At 40.5% G+C, this 19,056-nt stretch overlaps 2 protein-coding genes across 10 annotated transcripts in view; both read right to left on the bottom strand.

Moving 5' to 3' along the window:
• EPGN (epithelial mitogen) overlaps positions 1-7,599 on the bottom strand; it is a 41,321-nt gene extending 33,722 nt beyond the window's left edge. For 6 of the 7 annotated variants that reach the window (XR_008745637.1, XR_008745634.1, XR_008745635.1 and 3 more), the window contains exons 1-3: positions 7,483-7,599; positions 3,873-5,959; positions 3,265-3,378 (exon numbers count right to left, since the gene is read on the bottom strand). Coding sequence is in view for 3 of the 7 variants with exons in the window: in XM_055794982.1 (XP_055650957.1) it covers positions 3,265-3,378; positions 3,873-3,909 (151 nt within the window). In the remaining 4 variants the exon portion in view is untranslated. The remainder of the gene's footprint in view (positions 1-3,264; positions 3,379-3,872; positions 5,960-7,482) is intronic. The other variant, XM_027795000.2, reaches the window with a different exon arrangement.
• Positions 6,428-19,056, bottom strand: part of MTHFD2L (methylenetetrahydrofolate dehydrogenase (NADP+ dependent) 2 like) — a 38,505-nt gene continuing 25,876 nt past the window's right edge. The window contains exons 7-8 of one of the 3 annotated variants that reach the window (XM_055794979.1): positions 16,095-16,220; positions 6,428-7,945 (exon numbers count right to left, since the gene is read on the bottom strand). In XM_055794979.1, the coding sequence (XP_055650954.1) occupies positions 7,833-7,945; positions 16,095-16,220 (239 nt within the window). In that variant the 3' untranslated portion in view covers positions 6,428-7,832. The remainder of the gene's footprint in view (positions 7,946-16,094; positions 16,221-19,056) is intronic. The other 2 variants (XM_055794980.1, XM_055794981.1) reach the window with 2 other exon arrangements.

Here is a 19,056-nt window from a genome sequence, read left to right as displayed (position 1 = left end):
GAAATCCGGAACACAGGAGAGTTGGAAAAGCCCATTTTCACTTAGGCCTAATGTACCTGCAGAGCAGCTACTGAAGCTCTGCACGGAAGAGTTTCAAACAAATAGGCAACAGCATATTCCCTTGTGACTCTCCTCACACACTTAGGCACCAGCTGGTTTGAATCATCATTTCAGCACAAAGGGGGCTGAAGAGCGAACTATAAAATCACTAAACATAACCACCCAACAGAACCCTTTAATGTGCACTCCCTGCTGCCCAAAGCACTACCCTTCCACCAGGCCCCGAGAAAATGCCTGCTGCACAGGTTTAGTATTTCACTTGTATCTTTCTTTACCTTAGAGGGCTGAGGGGGGACAGAACACGACACAGAAATCAATAAGGAAGGTACAAATATACATGCCAGAGGCATGAAATACCCAGCCACCTCTACTCCAACTTCCACCAGACCAACTCCCAGAGCCAGAACATCCCTCTCAATTTCCCCAACCGCTGCCGAGAGGTGGCAGCCTTCCATCTTCCAACGTCTGGAAGAAACCTTGCTTGGTGCAGGTACACAAAACCTCTTCCACCGAGAGCCGTGAAAGTTAGTACTGTCATTAGGAACAAAGGTCAGCCTGGAGCAGAGGCCTGCCTAGAAAGCGTGAGGCAAACAGCTTGCCATGGGGGTGACAAACAAACAGCGCATTCCTCCCTCGTTGTCAGGAGCAAGAGCTTTGTCCGTTATGGGTTGCAAGATCAGATCTTAAATGTACACACAAAAATTCTAAGCACTAATTATTTTGACATTGCAAAAGTAAAAATTACCTCCAAAAGAATGATGAATCTTGAAAACAAAAAGAATGCTTTTCTAACCCATCCCAGAGCATTATGCTAATTCATATCGTATTATCCACCTAGATACTAAATAAGCTGTTGAATAAACACATCCATGTGCCCTTTCATGTCACGTGAGGAAAGAAAAGCATGCTGTGTAAGCACTTGACAGTTGCCTGCAACTGAGTCATTTGAACAGATACACTTGGCAAGATCGGACATGAAATGAAAACTACAGGTACTTGGAAGCCTGGGCATGCCAAAACTGACAGACTGGCAACAAAAAGAATCAGCTGCCAAGACCACGACAGCTCAGCCTTCAAGTATGGCGTGTCGCAGAGGAATGGAAGAGTCTGAATGGGGAGGGAGGGAAGGGGTCTGCCCCAGGTTCAGGGCCTCCCTTACAGGCTGCACAGAAGAACTGCTCATGGCAATGAAAGGATCTCATTTTTTCCCCACAGCAGAACCAAGCTCTTCCCTACTCCTAGCTGCCCGTCTTGCTACGAAGGCTCCCCTCTTCAGCCCAAACAGTGTCAGAAGTTATCCCTGCTGCGTCTGCTCCAGCCAGGCATCCTCTCCATTACCAGTTTTTTCTCCCCTGGCTGATCACCAGCTGTAATGTGTCACCAGCGCTGGGGCTGGGAAAAGTAAAGCCTGTGTAACAAGAGTAAGGAGATAGAACATGATCTCCTAAACAGAAAGCAAGCAGACTGAGCAGAAATCAATGGTTTTCCACAAACTGCACCTTAGTCCCCAGAGGACTTGCATTCCCACAAGAAACTGCCAGTTCCTCCAGTGATACCTAACCAGAAGTTCATTTTCTCAGGATCCGGTATTAATAAACTTTGGTTATAAATCTTACCATAAACTTAACTTGCACAGGACTAGGAATGACATGAAAACTTCAGAGAGATTCAGCCAGTTTCTTTGGTGACTCTAAGCATTTCTTTTCAACCTCCTTTCTGGAAATCCTGTTTTCAACTATCAGTGGCTTTGTAGAAAGTCCACCGAACTCCTTTTAACTACCTGTGTAAACGTGTGCTTGTATGTTTGTGAATTTGCTTCCACCTTTGAGGGGAACACAATCTCAACTAAAAGTGCTGGCACTTAGTTGACTTGCACAGCCACAGCTAGCATAAAGGTGTATGGGACAATTAGACACAGCTGTGTCACTGTAAATAAGCCCCTTATTTGCTAAAACATTAACTCTTAACTCCTGCCTTCTAGAAATAATAGAGACAGGGTTCTTAATGAGTCACAAAATATTTCTACTTTATTATACTCCTGTTTGTTGTATGCAACGCTGGAAAAAAACATCACAGGCAAATCCACTAAACCAGACCATAGTGCTGCACTGATAAAAATCAAACTACTGTTGTCAAAAATCAACATTTTGACTTCACATACACGTGCATATATGTATTTTACATACATATATATGAAACCCACATATAGTATATGTATGGATGAACATATATATATGTATCTATAAAACTGTACCACTATGACAAATAAGACAGGAAAAAAAGAACAGTGACTTGTTATGAGAAAAATAGCTTATGGACCTACTAAAAAAAGCTCGCAAGACATCCTGTGATGACTTACAATTAACAGAAGATGATTTGTATGCATGTTTGTTCTTTTTAAAGTACAAAGACATTAATAAGTATCACAGTTAAAATCCTTTCCTCCTTTACTGACCTGCCAAAACCTCAGTTCCAGATCGCACAGTTCTCCAAAAGTAATGACATCATTAGGACCTGAAGTAACATCAAGAATGCAGCTTGCAGGATAAACACAGCGCTCTGGTGTCAGATGTTGGCAGGTAAATAGCTTGAGTTCACATTTCAGTCAGAAGAGAAAAAGAAAGAAAAGAGAGAGCTAGCACTCTGAAGAGGAATATGGAAGCTGCGATAGCCAAAAGCAAAACTGCAACAAAGAAAGAAACTACTGAGTAACAGTAATGAGAGGCATCACTCCAAGTTATGCTTGCTGCATTCTTACTTGTGTGCATAAAGATTCACACTGCAGACAACTAGAAACCAAGCATTAGTTAAAAATAGCAGAAATGGCCATCAGAAACACAGATCACCTATCCCAATTAGCCTTAAAATATCTTCTTCAAATTACAACTGACTTTGGATAAATGATCCTTTAGCTGATACATGCTGAGCCTACCCCAGCTGAGTGGCAGCTATTACTTCACAGAAGTTTTTAAGGCTCCATGAAGAAAGCAGTTCATCTCACATAAAAACATACAGAAAATTCAACAGTGTCCAAGTGACAAAGGCATTACAACAGCTATCATCATAACAGATTTTGTTGGGGTTTTTTTTTGCTTTGTTTGGAATGGTTTTTTGGTGTTGTTTTTGGTGTTGTTTAGTGTTTCTTCTTTTTCTTTTTTTTAAGTGACAGATTTAATACAGACAAAGAGAACAGAAAATTATTACCTTCTGTGTTGTTTTTTGTCCAATTATTCCATAAGTCTGTGCTGAGGGATGAAACAGTAATAGCTGACTCTTCACTCAGTGCCCCCATTGCTGTGTAATGCAAACAGATGCTTACTGTAACAGAAAAACTCAGTATATCTATTCAACGTTCACTTCAAACAGAAAAGCATGTACCCACTTAATATAATTCTGATACGATGCAGCAATATAATAACAGTTCATTTAAAACATTCTTGCCCCAAACTTCCTTTTGCCACAGCATACTTATGATTATGGGGAAACAAACTATTGTTTGCAAATTTCCAAAATACATATCCATTCCATTCTCTGTTCTGTTCTCCGTTCTATTATCTTATGCAATTTACGACACAGACACCTGTAATACACTACAATGTCACACCTATTTACCGGTCTAATAGCTTCTTTTCAGAGAGTCTAAATTATACCCTATCAGTTAAAATCTCATGCAGGTTTAAAATTGCTAAAGTAATTCTGCTTCGCAATGTCTCTGCATGCTTCCCACCCCTACTGCTGATTTCAGAAAGAGTGAACTATTGTTCAACAAAGCCTTGTATCTTACGACATTGAAAAGCCTCCTCCAAACCTACCTTTCAGCAAAATATAGATTAGCATTCCAAATGCCATGGCAAGCAGCTGCTTTAACACCTTCTCAACTCTTCTTTCCAGGTGGCTCACTTGCTCTGCTTATCTGTGCTCCTGTGTTTTCTCTTGCACTTATATGCCACGAAGCGTCATCTGCTGCTCTCACCAATCAAAAAAAGGTGCATCTGGCAACAACCTCAGCCCCTGGGGCAACCACACATTTATTTAGGAAACTGTTATTATCTAGCAATGGGATCAGGTTTTCTTTTGAAACCCTGGTTTCCTATTACCTGTGGGCATAATTGTGCATGCAAAGACACAGTTTTAAAGAGAGACCTGGTATCTGCCAGAGCAGATCAACGAAATACAGCAAAACAGAGGTGAGCAGAACGAAAAATGACGTGTTGTGCAGAACGTGATCTTTCTTTCCCTTAGCAACACAGGTCTTGCATTGCTCCTAGGAGGATAGTCAGCATTCAGGACGCTACTCTGGAACTCAAGGCCAAGAGACCAGCTCCTGCTTTGTTTCTCTTCCTTCCTTGGCCCTCCCTGTACCTCAGCTCCTTGCCATCCAGAAGAGGAACTGCGAGAACAGCTAGTGCCAAGATTAGGAAGTGATCAGACAAAACGATAATGCATGATATTCACCATCAGTGACTGCCAGCAAGAAGCCTTTGATCACAGGCTCTGGTGAGCCCGAGGGGCATGCTAATCACTTTTCATTCAGCCTTCCCGAGTGCACAACGCTATGAAGCAAGGCAGGCCACCAGCCCCATGCAAGGCCTGGACTGCTGGCTGGTGCTATGCATGCTCGTGCAGTTAAAAGCTGGCAAAGCACGGGTGTCGAGAAAACACAGACTGAAAGAGCAAGTAAACTGTTGCTTCCTACATTAGGCGATCCCTTCACGACTCCTGCCACTATACCGCCATAAAAGCCCACCTCTACCTTTCCGAAGTGGCTACATAAGAACAATCATACTTTTTACATAAGGTGCTTGTAGGTCTTGAAGACGTATCCATCATACACATTTCCTATATTAAACCACTCTCCACAGCCCCAAACGCTGTCCAGCTTCCTCGGTCACAGGCAGCTTGGAACAAGTAGGACTGGTCTCACTGAAGGGTACTTACGTAGCCAAACATACTACGGCAGATCATCGGAGAGGCCCTGTTCAATAATCTACGCACACATCAACAACCTGACTCACTGAAGGAGAGCTACACACTTCACCCCAGCAACAACCTTTGTTTTCTCAACCGTGAGCTCCAAGCAACAGAAGCATTTCACAATTTTTGCATTTTAAAACCAAAAATCTTCTGATAAATGCTCTAACAACTCCAGTCAGCTCAAGCTCTCCCTAGACGCTGCACTCTCCTCAGTGATCCATAGGATTAAATCTAACCACTTCACATGTTAAGGGAAAAACACAAGCTAGTTATGCACATTATAATTATGCCTTCTCCTGCTCACGGACTGCATTCCAGGAGGCTTTTCCCTTCCTTCGCTATCCTGAATTGCTACATGCCTGCACGCTGATTGAGTGCAGCTTGCACACTCCCCAGGTCGACAGGAGGGTTTATGCCTACCTGGATAACCTCTGCTATCTGTCCCGAGCAGGGCTAAGTCATGAGCCTTGCTTTCAACACGCATCTACACAATGGGAGCTTAATCCAGCTTGAACCCGAGAGGTGGCTTTGTCGTTGGGCAATACAGCTGGGTGCGGTAGGCCTGTGAGAAGGCTTCAGTGGATAAGGCCATGCCTCTGTCCGCCACAGGGTGTTCATGCTTGGACCAAACTTGACCAGGTCTGGCACACCAGCAAGCTTTTTGAGTTGACTAATAGGCCCTTAACTCTGGATGCTCCTTCTAGATGTTCTCCCAGTGGAGAATTCTCTCACAGATGCATCTGGCAGCTCTGAAAACAGCGTGCATTGAGTGAAACCTCCCTCTCACTGGCTTTTGCGCAATGCTAAAACCCATCCACCAGAGCCGAGAGGAGAAAAAGCCTAAGATGCAAAATAAACTGTTTGTAGGACATGAAATAGGCAGACTCACTCAAGCAACATTGCCAAAATGCCATAAATTGTTATTCTGCAAAAAAAATAAATAAATAAATATGGAGATATGTTTACAGTTCAATTGAAAAACACATGAATCTAGAACATTAGTGTAAACAGATGAAAAAAAGTTATGACTGAACATGCAAAAGGCCTCCAATCACTTCACACTTAACTTGCTGCTTAAAAAAAAAAAAAAAAAAAAAGGAAAAAATACAACCTCCAAAGCTGTGTTACATTTTTTCACCAAGACTAACATAACAGTGTGCAAGTTTTATTCCATCTTAGTCAATGATGGGTTGATCAGTCTACGTATTATCTCCATAGGCACCTTCATCCTTCGAATATTTATACTTCTGCTTCAATTTAAACAGGTAAGCAAGTGTCTGCACTACGGGCACTCTATATTTAGCAATGACTCTGTCAACCTCTTTTGTGAACACTGCATTAAATAGAACTCTCAGGAAGTCCATTACAAGAACAATCAACACAGAAGCAATGCTCCATCTTGTTTCATTTATTACAGTAAGTGCATTTTTTTTTTGTTTAACGGCAGTAGTATTTAGCCACAATTTTTTTTGTTTCCTTCTCCTTTCAATTCATCTATAGTCTACTGGCAAATACTTAAGGCTCTTGATGAAAACGAATCAAAGCTATTCTGACTGAGATAAAAACACAAAGATAAAAGTGCAAAGCAGCTCCCACTGACTTTAGCAGGAATTGGGGTAGGCTCTTCATGTCAATAGTGCACACACTCAGTTCAACTGGCATCTTAGTAGTAACTTCACTCCAACTTTTACATTGCATGAGAATATTCTAGATCCATCTTGGAACTAATATTTTTGCGAATAGAAACATACTGATTTTATTATTTTATCTCACGTAGTCCTCTTGAAGAAGCAAAACATGGTAGCCAAGGATTCACAGGACTGAGCCTTACATCATGGACTAAAAAAAGCCCCTTCACGCAGTTTCAGAAAATAGGAGAATAATTAAATGGCTTAAAATTCCAACACAAATATTATATCAGGGATAAACTTTAGCTTTTGTCTTTCTCTTTTCCCTCCCTCCCCCCCATTATTCATCATGTACTTAAATAGTAGTTTTAACTACATTCTACCTAATTAAAGTCCGATCCAGCACAGTCACCTATTAAGGTGGGGTTTTTTTGTGGGATGAGGGTATTATGCACCAAAACATTTTGTCAAACAAATTCAGACATGGAAATAAAATAATTCTGGCCTCAGCTCTAGCTACTTATTTATGCACACCTCTTGTAAATGTTTAAGGTCAGAATTTCACCAGCATTCAAGCTGACTTGACTACTTTAAAACACACGTGGAACATTTGCATTCATGTCAACATTTCTGCCTGGCAGCTGAAACAAAGATTTCTGTCTTTCATTCCTTTCAGATTAATTATTTCTGCTGCTATCACTGTTTGGAGAAAAATATATATTTCCAGACTTCAAGCTACACTGAGTGCTTCATTATCTCAGAACCCAAACTGTAGTTTTTTTTAAAAAATATGTAACATGTTGAAACTTAGTTTTTATACCGTTTGATCAAAGCTGAGGGTCCCAAGCGCTTAGATGACCTTGGTAATCGCACCCCATCCCCAGATACATAGGTGTATTTGTGATTCACGCTTCGTTCTTCGTTTTCATGCATACAATGACCACCAGCAAGGTATCTGCATAGGCTGTATTCTTCAATTAATTTTTGCTCATATTAAGTCAGTTGGAGGTAACAATAAGTATTACATTTCATAAGCCATCAGGTTTAGCATACTTTACATGAAAAAATAAATACAATGTAGAAATAAATATCTTTGTAGTAAAAAATAAATGTTTTGTGTATCAATAAATAGAACAACTTGGATTCTTCTTCCAGGGTAGCATGTTTGCTCTAGTAAATGAGCTTTTTAGCAACTATGAGTGTGTTCTTCAGAAGCATTGCGACAGTCATAGGTCCTACCCCTCCTGGCACTGGAGTGATAAAGCCAGCCTTCTTCTTCACTTCTAAGAGAAAAAGAGAGAAAGGTATTGACTGAAAATGTCTTCAAACCCCCTTTTTCCCTTTGGTTGCCCACATATGCCTAAATGACAATAAGCATCAAGGACTGCAATTTGGCAAGTACTGGGGAATATGCGAAAAGTTGAGACAGAAGCATCATTACAGCCATGGTAGTGACAGAATACGGTCAGGACCAGGGCTGCAAGGTTGTTTTCTCCATCGGGATATTATTACCCAGGGGCTAGTTCTGGGGCATAGTTTCACAGCCTGTTCAAGCTGATTTACCTGCAGCAGGCTGCCCTTTCCTCATGGGAACAACATACTCACGTACCCTGTGGTCAAGAGAGATGAAAAGGTAATCCCACCGATTTATTTTTTTTTGGTAAGAGGCAGTTTTTGACTGTTGACCCAGCTGACAAGCTGGCCCAGGAACATCTGGGTGACATGAAGGCAGAACAACCCCAGGAGAGCAGCACAAACTTGCATCACCCCCAACTGCCACCTGTGATACCACACCTTCCGTATCCAGGAGAGCTAAAGAAGCTGGGGATCTCATTCTGTAGGTAAAGAGATGATCCCCCCCACCACATGCATTCCTGAGCAGTGGCATGCAGAGCAGGAGTCTGCTGTAACTACCAAATTGACAGCAGAGCACCAGCAGCAGTTAAGTCTTTCCTCCACTCTGGCTTACACGTTCTAACAAAGACATTCTACAATCACAAAAGGGAACTTAAAACTGAAGAGGAAGAAAGTACAGTTTCCTGGTTGATTTGTTTTTCTGCTTTGCAATACAGGTAAAGAACAAAAATGAGCGCTATCTTCAAGGAAAAATAGATTCTAGTGGCAAAACTCCCATTGCTGCTTCAGTCATAAATGCTCAGCTCCTCCAGAGAAGACTTTTAAAAAACAGTGTTACTAGGATGACCACATTGAACTAGGATCTAGAGACACAGATTTTCCCCAAATCTCAAACAGAAAAGGAACCTTTACAGCTGAATTAGCTCCAACTGCAAACCACGTCAGACTAGCCAGAGTTAGTATACAGCTTGAATATTTAAGAGGTAAATACATATGAATATATTTTTTTAAGCATTTAAGTTAACACTTGTCAAGTTAACCGCTTTATACAAGAAATTAACATAACACAGCAATAAATTCCGACTTTATATTCTTATCTAGTGTGCAAAATGCAATCAACTGGAACTGCAGGTTACTTGCAAAGAAATTAAGTGCAACTGGCTAGGAACTCATCTCATGACAAACTGTAACGAGCAGCTGTTTGCTAATAATAGTTAGTCCAAATGTTGTGTTACTAAACTGATTACTACGGAGGTTTTTTTTCCTCAAGTGCCACCGTGAGAGGTTTTTTGTTTGTTAGTTTGAGGGTTTTTTGCTTGCTTAGAAATAATTTCTTGGAAACTCACACCCCACTCTTAAAAGCATTGTTTTTGAAAAGGCACAGGAGAAAACTGAGCAAGCATAACTCTGACACAAGCACATGCATTTCCCTTGAAGTCACTACAGAGCAGAATCTGTACCTGGCTGTGGATGTAAAACTAGGCACCCTGATTTTGGAACAAACAAGATAACTTGCTTCTGCTTTAAGCATATTCACCTTGCATGTCTGTGGTGCATCACTGTTGAGAATAACAAGGTCTCAAAAAAAAAAAAAAATCACAAGATAATTTGAAAAGCTGGATATTGGGAATTTTTTTCTGGTCAGAATATGTATCAGATCTCAAAGTAGGGGTAAACAAAATAGAAAAATCCCACTGTCTGAACTCCCCAAAGTAGACACCTAACAAGAGTATTAGCAGAAGTTAACGACAAGTACGTCCCTGAACTGAAGAACAGAAAATAAAGCCTCATTGAAGAAAGATTGCGATTACAATGGGAAAGGTTTTAATTACTCAGTGGACTGGTACCACCAGGTATATTGTTAAAATCTTTGGAAAGGAAAACAAATTGCAATGCCAGACGTTTATTTTTTTTAATGTAAACTGTAACAAGCAAATTAACATCTTGTATGACAGCTATTCTTAATATTCTCAAACACAAATAATTTGTCTTTTTAATAGTTATACTATTTGGAACTACCTACCATTTGAGATTGGCGTTTATAGTTAACACTGTTACTATGAATTCCCAGATTAACGTCATAATTATTGAAATGTACCCACATCTGAAGTAAACACAGTAATTAACACAGAAAATATTTTAGGCATCTTAAATGGAAATAAGTTTGTTTCCATGGCAATGTTACATACTTCTTTTGTGGTACTATTCAAACTACTCGTATCTTACTTACAAAGAGGTACAATCCACAGCCAGACCATGCCTTACCCAAGGAAAGTCTTCTAATGAATATCATGTACAACATTCATTGCCTCTAGTGTTAGTAACCGTACCGAGCATTAAATACACAGTACACTGTTTTCACAAGTTGTTTGGGAATTTCTCTACCCATACTCTATCATTATGGAAATCCCTGTGGGTCAGTGTGGCAGAAGACCTATTTTGTATCAGTTAGCATAAAACCACCTGGAGAGCTTATTCACAAAAGCCGATCCAGATTTTTAAACGCACAACAGGTGCCTATATTGGGGAAACTACCATCTGATAAGTTTCCATCTGTAAGACTAAATACAGATATGGTGAATGCAATTTTCCCAGATGAATGCCAGCGACCAAAGGGGGAAAAACAACTTGTCCCTCAAAAATGTAAACAGAACTTCCTTTCCCTGTGAAGTGTAGTAGGCCAAAGCACAGTTCGAGGACAGCATGTCAGCATGACCGATCTCACGCTGGCAAGCAAGGTGCTGTGCTGTCGGTTGCTTCAGAAGGCACTGTTTCTGCTTCTCAGCACTAGTATAACTTTGTCCCTAGCTTCAACTCTGCTTTCTTGAGATGCATGCTGTTCTCCCAGGCATTTCTCCACCAATCTGGAAAATGCTGGTATGCAAATTAGGTGCCTATGGGGGAGGAGCTGCTATTTTGCAGCTTCTGTAGAACCTTAAAATCTTCCTTTGATTCTTCAGAAGAAATGAAATGTAGATTGTTTCCTTGAAAAACAGGATCCACTGCTTTGGAAACAGCCCTTCATTCCTAGGTTCCTTTAAAGCTAAGGACATCAGACACCTAATAGGGTTAATCACACAAACCAAGGGCAAGTCTCAACCTGAAGTCAGTTCTGGGTCTTGTGCATCTGCATTAAGTGATGCAGAGTAATTCCTGCCTAAGCACTGTTTCCACACAGCTTTATTAGACCGTGTAATGCTACTCTGGATCACTGCACCCCTGCAGCGCTGCGTAAGTGTGAAATCACGTGCTCAGCAATCACAGTAGATATCCCATGTTCTGCTCTACACGTTCTGGGATTCCTCTCACTATACACTGTGGGATACCAAACAGCAAGCATCTACCCCATTTCTCATAGCTCCTTCTTCTTGGTGTTATTCCTGTTTCTCTTGCTGCAGCTATTTTAAAAGCAGCATAAAGGAAAGCCAAGGAATTATGGCCCACTGCTACAATTCTAATGGTGAGTATTTCTTTCCTCCTCCAGCACCTCTAAAAGCCAAGCAACAGAGGAATCTTTGGCAGAAAAATCCAGCATAAAATTATGCCCAACAGCATCTTTGCATTCAGCTAATAAGCACAGACAAGTGGATGGGATATCACTGCAGCCTTGTGATAATATGCAGTGGCAGCAGAGATCCAAGATACCAAAGATAACACACTTAGGCCCCTGCAGGACATACTCTTCTGCAGAGGAACACCTAGACATGGCCATCCAGCAGCTTGCTGCCACCAGTTAGCAATCAGTCAGCCTGGCCTTCTGGCACTCACAGCGAAATGCTAATTCTTACTTATTTCTTGCACTAGCAGAGCATAACAACTGCAATGCTTCCTCTGATTTTTGCAGGACAGCAATACAGTGACAAGATCACACAGGCTGGACTTTTATTAATTGCAAATTGAATGCCAGGTCTTGAAAATCAACTGAGAAATTAACTAACAAAAGCTATAGCAAAAGCAGCTGGAACATCCACCTTGTATTTTCAAGACCACTATCTGGAAAAGCTGCACAACAGATAATTTGGAAAGGATTCAATAGTCTGAAGAGAACCCTACAGCCTGGAAGGTAACACAACAAACACAAAGCAGCAACAACAAGCATCAGAAGTGACTGCTGTCACAAAGCCTGGGCTTCCTGCAAACCGTAGCTGGGATACAACTGCAGGACTGCCATTTCCATTAAGAAATCTGATTCGAAGATCATGGTGGTAAATCTCTCAAGCTACATGAGCAAACTTCAAGAAACCTGTAAGCTTGTCCAATTACCTTGTAGTCATTAGTCTCGTAACTGATGAGAACAGTATACATTTCCCTGGTTTTCATTCAACTGATTCTTTCTTTTTGGTACACTTGGTCTACCCAGAAGTGGTATGTGAATCTGGTCCATTCTCCACCCTACCAGTATTCGGCATAGCATTTTCCTGGTTTCCCTGCATTCACTATGGGTGATTATCCCTCATTTAAAGGAAATTCGTAATATAAGCCTACCACCCCTCACCATATCGATCATTCACTGAGGCACTCTCTTCTGCTATTTGGTACTGGGAACTGCTCCCTGCTTCTGGTGGCACCCATTCCCCAGAATCTCTTTACGTTGCCTAGGCTGTGCAATACAGACCAGTCAGGTGAACAATTCTGATTTATAAACCTCCACTGATACTGCAAATATATCACCTACAAAGATCTTACGTAAAGGATTTTTTCTCTATATAAGCATCCAATAAAGACTCAAATACCAGCGTTAACTGCGTGCTTGTCAAAAATACGGGAGGAATCATAAAGAAATATAGGCAACATTTCAAGCAAATCCCACTTGAGATCCGTACAATTTGGTTTCACGTGCGTTTCCAGTTCCAGCTTTTCAACTGGCATATTACTACCCTGCTCTACCAGTCACTCCTGGAAGTGGTGCTCCACCCAAAAAAGCCGTTCCAGTTAAATGCTCTGCGTAAGATGTTGCTTTATTTCATGTTCCTGGTCCTTGTAGCCCTCCTCGCCCCTTAGCGTTATCGCTGTGGCAACAAAAGCCCTACAGAACACGGCCAAGTACACCCACATATGCATTACCCTGTTCACAGAAACATGTCTTCCTTTCTGTGACTGAAACCTGCTGCCCTAAAGTAACTAAAATGACTCTGGCAATAATCTACAGATGCCAGCACTTCTCCCTGTCTCTTCACCTTCCCTCTCATGGCTCCCAAAAGCTACAAAACGCTCCCTCCCCAGACCACAGGTTTTGGCAAATTCTTGACATAAATAGGGGTAATCTGAACGTGCTGTGCTGGTTATACATGCAGAGATGCACAGCCTGTTTAAAATAACCTAGCAGTATCAGGCTAGGTACCTCAGCACTCTGCAGCTGACCTCCATGTGCACCGTGTTTTCCTGTCTTGTTCTTTTAAGATACCTTGGAACTGCACAGTAACCATTCTGGGCAAAAAAATTCGATTTGTTGATGTGGACACAGTTTGCAGTGTCGAAATAAAGAGGACATATGGAGATAGGGGAAAAATCACAAATACTGTTTAAAGACATAACACAGTCAGGGGTTTTTGCCCAAAATAAACAGCTAAACCTGACAAGTACAGAGGTACCCGATACCACTGCTGCCAAGCCAACCATTATAGCAGCTGTAGCAGTGATACACACAAGCCTGACACTGTTAAATTTTTCTAAGTAAACTAAATCTTATCGTTCCTCCTCATCTACTGGACTTTAAAGGAAGGACAGCCAAAATGTGTTCCTTGGCTTGCAAGTGTGCACACATGGACACCAGCATACGCCAGCGGTCAGTCCTCAGCCCACTCTGGGAAGTACTGTCAAGGGCAAGGTCTGTGGCTGTGGGTGACTGCATGCAACTCTGCCACCTACAGCAGAAGCAGACATGACTCAAACAAATGCAGATTTTAGAACAGATTTCAAATGTGCAAAACTCATTTTTTGAGCAGTTATCAAATTCTCTCAGTCTGTGGTATTTTTTCCTCCAGGCATTTGCATTTAATAATTAACAACATAAAAAATATTGAAATGGCATGCTTTTGTTGTTAAAAAGATAAAAATAAACTTTTGTGTCCAACCTACCCCCTAGAGATTATAGGATGGCATCCAAGCATTGCTAGCATATGATAGCTGAATCAAAACAGTTTCTAGTCGTCCAATAAACTTCATTTTCACTACAGGAGATTTTCAATCAGATGACCTGATGAAGTAAGCCATCTCCATCTATTTCTTACAAATCGAATTTCACCTCTAATGGCCCAGTTAAATCTCTGCTCTCCTCATGGCCACATTTTTCTACTTAAAGTGGATGATGAGGCAAAAGATATTGGTGGGGTACACGATGTTAAACAGGTGCTGTATGTCATGCCAGCCATTTATGTACCTGGCCTTAACCTGCAAAAATAATTTTCACTTGGGCTTAAATATAACTTCAGTCAAGCGATTAAATGGAAGAATAGGATAAAAGGACTTGCTACATGAAAACTCTAGCTTGTTCCATTTCCTAACCGCCAAATCAAATACTTGGCAAGGGTGATTTACTTTTTAGTATTTAGAACTGTATACACTAGGATGGGTTTTTTTGTTGTTGTCAAGTGATTTAGTGAAACTTTCACCGATACCAATGAACCAACAACAATTTCCCTTTGGCAATGCACACTGAAATACTACTTGCAATGGTAGTGGCATAATCCAAGTTGAAGTTCCTCCCTCTTTTTTGGATCTTCCCTCCCCCCAGGTAAAATCCTGAGAACAACCCACAGCAGACATGACGAGACATATACAGTGCATTGCTGAAACTCTGAATCACAGCCTTGCCATTGAATCTACACCTGTATTACATTCAGAAGATCTTGGATTTAAAGAAAAACAAACAAAATGGATACAACTTCATGTTTCTCAAATTTTTCCTCCACACCTGCTAAAATAAACAAAAAATCCTGAAAAAGCTTTGTACTTCAGTTCTGACAACAGAAAATAAACCCTTTTCCTTGTGATAGTACAAGCAGGATAAAAAAAAAAGTCAAGTTGTATTTGAAAGTATTTTTCTACTGGAGACCTATGGTACACATACAGTTACACATCTCCACATGCATGCCAAGACAATCGCTTTGTTACACTCGTGCGGGTAATTTCATTGGCTTTAACACACAGGTATCATGTACAATGGGTAAAAGAAGCAGGAACTAAAGGAGTGATGTAATTACAAATACATATAGCTGGCTAGAAACATTTTTAATATAATTAAGCTTTGAGACATTATGCCAGCCAAGATGTTAATAACTGTGAAAAAAAAAAACTGTGGGTGATTTTCATACTTATCAAAATAAGGAACTGTTGAGAACCATTAATAATGTGGGTAAATGCTGTCTAAGCTTCCCACACTCAACTCTGCCAGTAAGCTTTAATTTTCAACTGCAACAATCCTGCTATTCCAGTCTGGAGCTCCTCCAGAGCAGAGATATTTAATCAAGTTACATTGTGAACTTGCTCTGCAACACATTAAACATAAAAAGATCAATATGTACACCAATTTTTATCTGTTAGGCTTGCCTGGACCAAGATTCTCAACAGCTTAAGATGAACCCACACTAAATCTTAGTATAAAGGATACTTCTAAAGCATAAGTTAACATTTTCACATACAAACGTAGAGAGCAAGCATAGGAGGAGGCTTGAGAAGCTGTGGTATAAGTAACATTTGCTATGAACAGTGAGAGACCCTGTACTTGTGAAAAAGCAGAAACTTTTTATTGCTTTCTCTTGAAACTCTCCAGAGACACACAAAGGATTAAAGAAAGCTGAAGACAAGCATCTTCTGCCACCACACTGCTCTAAGAGCTCATCTGCATCTTTTCAAGGCTGCTGGTACATGTGATTACAAGTAATGCTTCCCCTCTTAAATAACATACAATTTCTTAAGAGCAGCAACACGAACATATAGTTTTTCTTATTTAAGTAAATAAATTAGAACAGATTTCTTGAAAGTGTCATCTCATTCGAGATGCCTGCTATTCCAAGTACTTACCACAAACTTCAATATATTTATCCAACTGATTCATATAAAGAATATTTCACTGACCTTCAAAGTCCACATCCCCAACTAATTTGGTCTTTCCTGTAAGAGGATCATGGATATGGTTGATTCCTACGTCAATCACAGCTGCACCTTCTTTGACCATATCAGTTGTAATCAACTTTGGAATACCTGGAATCATCAAGGTATATTTGATTAATGTGGCCAGGTAGTCTCAGTCATCAGTTTCAAATTATATCAGTGGGTGTGCATGCACATATATGTACACAAAAAAAAGATGATAATTCTTTCACTTGAATTTGTCTTGATACATCACACACAGAAAACAATTACTCCTCAGTTTCACAGTTTGTAATTATGAGAAGAAAATGTGATTATTTGTTCACATTGACTAAATATTTTCAGCTAAACCTGCAGTCACAAACATAGTCAACATGACCTCAGTGAAGGAAATACTTGCTGGTTTGCAGCAACAAGTCCCTTTCATACCATTTCCAAAGACAAGCTGGACAATAAAGATGCTCTGTGAGCCACAAGAAACCATTAGTATTTTCAGAGGTCTGCTGATCCAGAAGTGGTGTCAACTGCTGCAGCAAGCCCTGTATGCTACCTCCACAGCATTTTCTTTAACCTTTGCTTTTTTACTATCTATATTGGATTTATGTTACTCTATGCTTCTTTGATTTCTCATATACTTTACCTGTTAGCTGCATGACCTATTAAGCGGTTACTTAAATAATGAACATGAACTACATGAAATACCACTGCTACAAGAAAAATAATGCTAGCATGGTGAGAGTATCTAGTCCTGCCATCTTATTTTTGATTCATGTCATTTAGAAGCAACAGGTAGACACAAGAAAAAAAAAAAAAAAAAAAAAGATGACAGCCACCTCAGATTTACTCACAATAAACAGCATCAGCTCAATCTGCAGGAGAAAAGCAACTGCCTTTCAAGCAAAACTTTCTCCACCTGATCTTCTCGTAAGCAAGAAAAACGTACTGGATGGAAAACCAGTTGGGTAACTGTACCCAGTTCAGAGGCTCCAATGGTATTTTATGAAAAGTAAAGTGTGTGCAGAGGGAGTACCAGAAGGGCCAGGTGTTCACTTAGTGTCCTTAATGCAACAGTAGAAAACACATTAATAATTAGTGGCATAAGGTGCAGATGACACAAAGCTGGAAACTTTAAACTGATTATCTTAAGATTTCAAATGCCACTGAAAAAAAGGAGCAAAGTATTGAAAATCATTTGACATTCAACGGGGAGGAAGGAAAGACTACACATTTACATACAAATAATTACCCCACACAAAGGCAAGACAGCAAACAACTGGTTAGGCAATAAATTTCCAGAAAAATAATTTGGGACTGGATCAACTGAACACAGATACAATCACGCTACTGCAAAACACACATAGAAGCCCTAATCTCTTCAACATGCGACATTATCTCGGATACCATATTTTGCTGTGGATGCTAGACTTCTCTGATCTGCCTGGTCATATCTCTATGAAATACCAAGAACAATGAGGATTACGAGGAAACTTCGTGAAGAATTAACCTTTTAGATCTCATGACTGCCTTCAAGGCTATTAAAAACTTTTGGCACAAGAAGAGGAACTATGCTTTTTTCAATGTCCATAATCAATGTGACACAAACTAATGGACTTAAGTTTTCTCCCCCTGCTGTGCCGTCCAGAACTTTTAAACTACAACAGAGGCCCACTGAAGCAAGTAGTTTGAGGAAAGAATAAGGATGTCTCTATCAGTGGAGGTCTGAAAAAGCAGACTGAACTATTACATACAAAGTATCCCCTGTGGTACACTAGTATGTACTAGATGGGCTTTCAAAAGACCATTGCCCTGCTTTTCTATTGTTTCCACATAGACATAACAAAGGAGAACCAGGAAGACCTCCTACATTCAAATGTTACCAATGCACAGAAGACACCACTCTGTCTATTAATACTCCTTATAATAATGAACACATCAACACTGAGCAAAAACACATCTACCAAAATTTGTTCAAGGGTGGAGGATGGCAGCCTGAGACTGAATCTGGGACAGCTGAGGCTTTTCTTCATTAGCTTCTACCACTACTACTACAGAAAAGACGCAGAGGAGGAGGGAAACCCAAACCAAAAGGGTGTGCAACGTGATTGGTTTTGGTTCAAGAAACACACTTGACTAATAAGCAATTTTAACTGCATTACTTGTAACCCCAGTGTGGAAAATGGACCTTTCATGAGGGAGCTTCTACAAATACCATGTCCTGCCATTTATAGCAAACGGGGAGATCTTCCTGCTCGACAGAAGAGAGCCTGGTGTCAGCACTACACACCACCATCTCTCAGTGGGCTCCATCTGTGTAGTGTCTTGGGGTATGATTTTTTTTTTTTTTTTTTTTACTATTTAGAAACTCCAGCTAAAACAGAGTGCTACAACAAGCTGCCTCAGCTCTTTCATACGCACCAGATTTCTTCAGCACATGTCACATAAAGCATGTTGATACTCATCATGAAGATACTCAATAGTCAGGACCCAGAAAATCTAAACGGTCACTTCAAGTTCCAGACAAAGAGCTGAGTCACTGGCTTCACGTTTCTAGTCAGCACAGCTGAGCTATCTATACACACAGCAAAAGACACCAAAACAGTTATTTAGGTATTGAAACAACTTAAGTACAAAAATGGTAACTGTGTTACACACAAAATCTGACCCAGGCACTACCAAAGAGGGTGGAAAACCACCATTTTTCTAAGGCAGCAGTCCTCGACACTAGACATCTTCTGCTTTGTAAAGGTCACTGTTGCATGGGATTTCAAACTGCAGGTAGCACCACACATTTACTTTGAGGAGATCAAGCTCATCCAGCTTCCCCAGTGGGCTGCAGCTAGAGTTTAGACTTCTGTGGCATGCCAACAGTTCCATTTGATGTGCAGAAAAGACCTCCCTTTCCAGAACAGCAGTTTAGTAGGATCCCTCTTTGCAGACAGCAGTTTTG

The sequence above is a fragment of the Falco peregrinus genome, chromosome 2, assembly GCF_023634155.1.
Source record: "Falco peregrinus isolate bFalPer1 chromosome 2, bFalPer1.pri, whole genome shotgun sequence".
Lineage (NCBI taxonomy): Eukaryota > Metazoa > Chordata > Aves > Falconiformes > Falconidae > Falco > Falco peregrinus.
This window is presented reverse-complemented; position numbering and strand designations above follow the sequence as displayed.